Source organism: Chiloscyllium plagiosum, unplaced genomic scaffold, assembly GCF_037043375.1.
Source record: "Chiloscyllium plagiosum isolate Xiang-an unplaced genomic scaffold, Cpla_swu_hap1 HiC_scaffold_35, whole genome shotgun sequence".
Taxonomy (NCBI): Eukaryota; Metazoa; Chordata; class Chondrichthyes; order Orectolobiformes; family Hemiscylliidae; genus Chiloscyllium; species Chiloscyllium plagiosum.
In genome coordinates, this window is record NW_028270173.1 from 36687471 (window position 1) to 36694682 (window position 7212).

Genomic DNA, 7212 nt, shown 5'->3' on the forward strand with positions numbered 1-7212 from the left:
CTGTCCACCCGAACATACTGAATTTATACGAGAATTCAGTTTTTTTCAACTATTTTTTATTGGATAATGTTGAAAATATTGAACTTCTGCTTTCCTTCACCACAAAGATCATTTAAGTTTTCATTAATAATGAACAAATCTCACCAGCCATTCGAATTTTTTGTGCAAATTTGACATTGGACAATTCACCTCCCAGTTCAAAGTTTGGGTGAAGATTTGTAGCTCGGGTGCTCGTTGTTGTAGTTCTGTTCGCCGAGCTGGAAATTTTTGTTGCAAACGTTTCGTCCCCTGTCTAGGTAACATCCTCAGTGCTTGGGAGCCTCCTGTGAAGCCCTTCTGTGTTGTTTCCTCCGGCATTTATAGTGGCCTGTCCCTGCCGCTTCCGGTTGTCAGTTTCAGCTGTCCGCTGTAGTGGCCGGTATGTTGGGTCAAGGTCGATGTGTTTGTTGATGGAGTTTGTGGATGAGTGCCATGCTTCTAGGAATTCCCTGGCTGTTCTTTGTTTGGCTTGCCCTATAATGGTAGTATTGTCCCAGTCGAATTCATGTTGCTTGTCGTCTGCGTGTGTGGCTACTAAGGATAGCTGGTCGTGGCGTTTCGTGGCTAGTTGATGTTCATGGATGCGGATCGTTAGCTGTCTTCCTGTTTGTCCTATATAGTGTTTTGTGCAGTCCTTGCATGGGATTTTGTACACTACATTAGTTTTGCTCATGCTGGGTATCGGGTCCTTCGTTCTGGTGAGTGGTTGTCTGAGGGTGGCTGTTGGTTTGTGTGCTGTTATAAGTCCTAGTGGTCGCAGTAGTCTGGCTATCAGTTCTGAAATGCTCCCACAACATCTCCCAGTCTCGTCAGCAAACCATCATTGATAAGAGACATTACGAATTAATTGGGTAAAACTAAAGTGTGCTTCAAAAATGGCGTGTAATATGTCTACCTGAGTCTTTTCTGACACAATAAACACATCACATGCCCGTAGTTTTAGATATTTATTTGAAAGTCATCATCATCACATTACATGGAGTGCTCATGATATTTTGCTTGTGGCTTATTTTCTTTAACTTTTTGCACCACTGCTCTTGAACTGGCACAAAAGAAGATGTTTGAAGGTTTTCTTGAAAGTAGCATTACAGAGTGCGTAACAGGCTGGATTGACAGTGCTATTGATGTAAAATACCCAATATCCGATATTCCAAACTGTGTTTGGAATACAGCTGGGACAGAACGTGCTAATGAGCACCATGACATTGTATGGACTCCAAGTGATGATAAATGCCAGAAGAATAGCCAGAATGGTTCTAGTCACTTTCATTTCTCTCGTAACACTGACCTTTCTCTTCTGAGCAGTATTATGAATTATTTTACTTGTTTTTTGGGTTTCTGTGATCTTCCAATCCTTCCCGTTATTGCTTCGAAGATCTGCAACGATTCCAGGTATGGTTCCATGGTCATTACTGTTTTGTCGTTGATTAATCATCCTTGTATAGGAAACTTTGCAGTTATCCATCACAGTACAGACATCTCCATTCTCACTGATAGACCCTACCAACTTCTTATTTGATGGAATCATAATGGAAGAAGTTGACTCACCCAAGCACACCTCCTCTCTTTCATCGAAATGATCAATTATTCTTCCATGGATTATTGTACCTTTTGGCATTTTCACTTGTGGCAGCCTAACAGAAGCATTAGATATGTTGCTCGGATTCGATTTCAGTATCTTACCCACCTCTAGGTTGGGGGAAATTGGTTCCTTATTAGATCCAGACTCGTTTTTATCCACGTTCATTCGACTTTTGCTAGCCCGTGATATATATACATATAAAATCACCATGATGGTGACTGGCAGATAGAAGGCAGCTACTGAAGTGCCGAAAGTGACGGCAGGATTGGAGAAGAACTGTATATAACATTCTCCGTCACTGACTGTTCTCTGCCCTACGATGAACTGCCAGAACAGAATGGCAGGAGCCCATACAATAAATGACACCACCCAAACGGCTGCGATCATCATGCCTGCAACCTTTGGTGTCCTCCTTACGGGGTAGCTAAGGGGTTTGGTCACACAGAAGTAGCGGTCAAAGCTGATGATAAGAAGATTCATGGAAGAGGCATTGCTGACAACGTAATCGACAGCAAGCCATAAATCGCACACCACCGGGCCCAGAGGCCAGTAGCCAAGGAGACTGTAAATGGTGAATAGATTCATGGTTACTCCAACAGTGACATCAGCGCAGGCTAAGCTGAAAATGAAGTAGTTGTTAATAGTTTGCAAATGCCTGTTTATTTTGATGGAAATAATAACGAGAACGTTCCCCACGAGGGTTACCACACTCAGAGATCCCGTTACAATCGCAATGAAGATTACTTCGCCCATTTTGTAAGAACTCCGTCTTTGAGTGTCAAGAAACTCTTCCGAGGTACTGAGAGATCCATTCGGTTCTGTTGGTTTTTCCATCAGTTCACCCTGATGTACAGTTAGCACTGAGGAGGCCCAAATGGAAAACAAAAGACAATGAACATGTATTAGGAGCCGAGCTTCAGACATGTTGAAGTTAAAAGTCATCTGGCCACTTATGGATCCAACTGCAGTTTTAAACTTCAATACCTTTCCCAGAAGGAGTCGTTTTAAATTAGGAATTTCTCGTCAGTCTCTTAGACCAGTTAGACCCGTTGGGCGGCACAGTGGCACAGTGGTTCGCACTGCTGCCTCACAGCGCCGGAGACCCGGGTTCAATTCCGGCCTCAGGCGACTAACTGTGTGGAATTTGCACGTTCTTTGCGTGGATTTGCTCCGGTTTCCTCCCACAGTTCAAAGATGTGCAGGTAAGGTGAATTGGCCATGCTAAATTGCCTGTAGTGTTAGGTTAGGGGTATGGGTTGGTGTGGATTTATTGGGCCAAAGGGCCTGTTTCCACGCTGTAATGTAATCTAATCTTAGCTGATAGTTTGTAATTGATTAGTATTTTAATTAGCGATTACTTTCTGTGTAAATGGTCATGAAGACTTTCATTTTTTTTCGACAAACTCACGTAAACAGTGAATAGCTAGATCACTGAGGGTAGTGTTGAAAAATTACTGTGCAATGTTGTCCTTTCCTCAGAAAAGAAAATGTTTCAGTTAAAGGCAGATTTGGGGCAAAGGTCCACCCTTTGACATCTGAAAGAGCGAGAACACGCTCAGCTTGAGTCAGCTTGAGTCTTGTCAAGTAGCACGATTAAGAGCCGTCCTAGGATTCTACTCCAAACCTTCCTCCTAAAGAAGTCTCCAAAACCCATCTTGTCATCCTCGGTTTAAAGGAATGTTATGTCATGATGTCGATCCAACAAAGAATGAATTTGCAAAACGCAGCTCAGAAGGGTGCGGTGATCTACTGTGGCATGAATTTCCCGTCTCCCACCTTCAAGTTAGCATAACGTTTTACCAAGTTCAGTGTGTGCTGTTATCAAGTGGAATGGCAACTAGTTACATTGAGGTAATATCATCAGCAGCAACCAGGAAGTGAAAAGCACCAAATACCGGTGCTTTGAAATAAAGTTAATTTAAAGATGGAAAATTGGAAAATAGAGATACTCAGAGAGGTAGATTTTAAGGCATAAATGAGAACAAAAATGTTATCTTTTTGAAATTGTGAAGAAAACAATTGTGCTTGAATAGCTATGAGTGTGTCTATTGATAGTTGGAAAACTTTCTATACCGTCAAAAGAAACCGCCCTAGTCATTAAATATTGTATTTCAACTCTGTTTCAATGGGTTTTACTGCTGAAAAACCTGTGCTATTTCTTTTTAAATGGAATCTGCTGTTGGCATTGAATACACAGATCCTGTGATATTTCCAGCGGAAGAAAATAAGTATTTTATTTTCACTCTTTAATGGAAAGTGCAAAGTGTTTGCTAACTCTGTACCCTGAGAAAATTTTGTGGATGTCTACAATTACTGGGTGGTTGAGTATGTTCAACTCTCTGAACAGGGTTAATTGACAATAGGCTTCCTACTGTGGTGTGTTCATTGGTTTGCTCAAAACATTTTGTAAAATTATGAGAATGCTGAAGAAAATTTATGTCATCGACTTCTCAGTCTGATCAGAAACTGAGGAAAATTATCAACAACTGTCGTCAATACAAAAAGGCTGACACTGTAATTGTAAAAAAGAGAAGGTTAGCATTGATCTGTCTTCTAACCGAAATAATATTCCTTTCCCTTCTAAATATTTTGAATCTGAAGCCACCTGCCCATAATTGCAATTAAAGTACACCCATTGAACTCATTTTTACATTTAAGTATTGAAATAGATATTTAAATTCACATTTAAAATCTTCAAACATTAGAGGTGGCCATGTTATATATTCCTGCCTTCCCAAACTCGCCCCAGGCTTCCGTCATGGTCAGCCTCATGTAAAACTCGCCACCAACCACGTCTTTCTCATGCCTCACCCCCACAACCCCCACCGTGGTTGCCATTGTTTTGTTTTTGCTTTACAAATCAATGTTGGTTCAGAACTGTGAAGTTAGAATTGTAAGCTAAAGATGCTGTTTGGTCTATGGGTAACAACTTGCATTTAAAAAAAAGAAAACAGTCCAAACAAACCTTTATTTATTCGCGAATCCAGGCCTGGATAAATTTTAGATGGTTCACTGATCAGAAGGTTCTGCAGTCGCTTCAGCATTGTGTTTAAATTAATAAAATAAATCGGCGTTTAAAGAGGAAGGCACATAGGAATTTTCTCCAGCCAGTCGAGCAGAAACACTATTTTCAAGCAAATGGAAAATATTAAGTGGTATGTGAGAACGCTTGCGACAGACGCTCAGTCTGGCAGGGGGTGGTCAGAGTTTGAATTGCATTATTCGACTACATTTCTTTTAAAAATCAATCTGGCAGCGATATTGCAATGTTAAAGTGAAAGCCTCTACCTAACCTCTTTTGCCAGTTCCTGGATGCTGAGAAAATGCAAAACTAAATCATAAGTGTTATTGCTTTTATCTAAAAGAACGTAAATGATGATCTTGATAGATATCTTCAGAAAAACAACCAAAAAGCCATCTTTTATGTCTGTGGAATAACACATGTGGAAAAACATTTCAGTAATTTTAACAGTTTTGCTATTTTATTTTATTTAACTGTTTTTTGTATGTCTCTAATTTGTGTAAAAAAGGCTGAAAACAAAGGTTTTGTGTTTAAAGCATGCACCAATTAGATTACTGTGTTGTTTAACTTTGCTCTACTAAAGTTATTGTACAATGAAAAAAAAACTAGGTCTTTTGTTGAAACCTCTAACGAGTATCGAGAACAGATTACTTGTAGTCTGAGATCGGTTATTGATGAAGTGTATTTTGGAACGATTGGGGCCAATTATGAGGCTCTTTTTAAAGTTTTCACTTTGATTCGTTATGAATACAGAGGTAAAAGGTGGGTTTGATTCTTCTCTCTGTCTCTGTGGAGGAACATTAATAACCGAGTAGTTGCCTACCTGTGATGATGGTGATCTCAACTGGTATATTAAGCATTATTCCCTGTTATTATCCTACTTCGTTCTTGCTTGTGCATTATCAATATTTTGTTATCATTTTCAGCATTCTTCCCTAAAGCAGTCCTTCACACCTTCATTCCATATGGAATGAGGATACATTCTGTTCTGTGATTTCCTACATAAATCTGTAGACATACAGAGTTCTTCAGTGACCAAGAGCATCATTTGAGGAAATGTCATAAGGGCAGACAAATGTTGCTGGATGCTGCTGACAAACCAAATAAGAGCCAGTGCACAAATGTTACATTACTTTCCTTGAAATACTGTCATAAGAACACTAACATTGACCTGATCAGAGAGTGGTCAATTTTGTTTTTTTGATATTTGAAGCAAAAGAAGGTAGCTCCAACAGCATAGCAATTCTTCAGTACCGACCCTCCAATGGTGCAACGATCGCTCAATAATGGAGCTCTGACAATGCAGAATTCTCACTGTGCTGACCCTCTCACAGTGCAACACTCCCTCAGTACTAACCCTCTGACAATGAAACACCCGCAGTCAGTACTGGGGCAGTGCTGCAATGTCAGAAAGCCAGTACTGAAGGAACTCTGGACTTCAGTCAGTACAGAAGGAATGGTACAGCATCAGACAAGCTATTAAGTGATCGACGGTTGATCAGAAGGATTAATTTTAAGGGAGCCCCACACCGAAACGGTCAGTTCTGTACTGTTACCACATGAGCACGGAGGCAGGGCTGCACTATCAGAGATTCTTAACCAAGGGAGTGCTGCACTGAGCGAGGGTCAGTACTGAAGAAATCCCTGCACTGTCAGAAAGTCAGTAGAGAATGTGTAGTGAAGAATTGCAACACTGTCAGTTGCATCATTACTGAGGGAGTGCTGAATTGTCAAAGTGTATATAATAAGTGAGTGCCACTCCATCAGAAACAATGCTACGGGAGTGCTGCGATGCCAGAAACCTTTGAATACTTTCTCTCTGCTCTCTATCATTACTGAAAGTGCAGCACTCACTCAAAATTGTCGTTCTGAAAGTGCAGCATTCTCTCTGCACTGACACTCTGACAGTGTTTCTTTAGTACTAGTCCTCAGGAAGGCTGACAATGCAACACTCCCTCAGACTGACCCTCTGACAGTGCAGTATTCCCTCAATACTGACTATGTGATAGTGCAGCGTTCCCTCAATACTGGCTTTCTGGCATTGCAACATTCCGCAGTAGTGAGAATCAGATGAAGTGGCTTTCTCTCGTTCCACACACTGTGACAATGCAGCACTACCTCAGTACTAATACACTGACAGTGCTGCGCTTCTTCACTGGAAATTCTTTACCCGTGCAGTATACATCCTCTACTGACTCTCTGACAGTGCTCGAACTGCCTCGGGATTGACCCTCGGACATTGCAGGACTCCCTCAGTTAAGAATCTCAAACAGTCAAACACTGCCTCCATGCTGATTCGTTAACTGTGCAGCATAGGCAATATACTTTGCGTGGAGCTTTGCGTCAATGCTAACAATCTGTTAGTGCCGCTGTCACAGTGTGACTCACGATAGTGCAGTACTCTCTCCTCATCCTCTCAAATGGAGAACTTCATCAGGACTAATACTTCTGATAGAGCAGCGATCACGTACTATTTGCCCTCTGATATTGCAGCACTCTCTCTGTATTAACTGTCTGACATGCAGCAGTTCCGTCAGTATTAGCTTTCAGTACCATCCTAGCACTGAGC

At 41.2% G+C, this 7212-nt stretch overlaps 1 protein-coding gene across 1 annotated transcript; it reads right to left on the reverse strand.

Moving 5' to 3' along the window:
* Window positions 1-1054: 1054 nt before the first annotated feature.
* Window positions 1055-2506, reverse strand: LOC122547804 (muscarinic acetylcholine receptor M2-like). Its single transcript, XM_043686384.2, has one exon. The coding sequence runs from the start codon at window positions 2453-2455 to the stop codon at window positions 1055-1057; it is 1401 nt and encodes a 466-aa protein (XP_043542319.2). The 5' UTR covers window positions 2456-2506.
* Between the last annotated feature and the right edge of the window lie 4706 nt (window positions 2507-7212).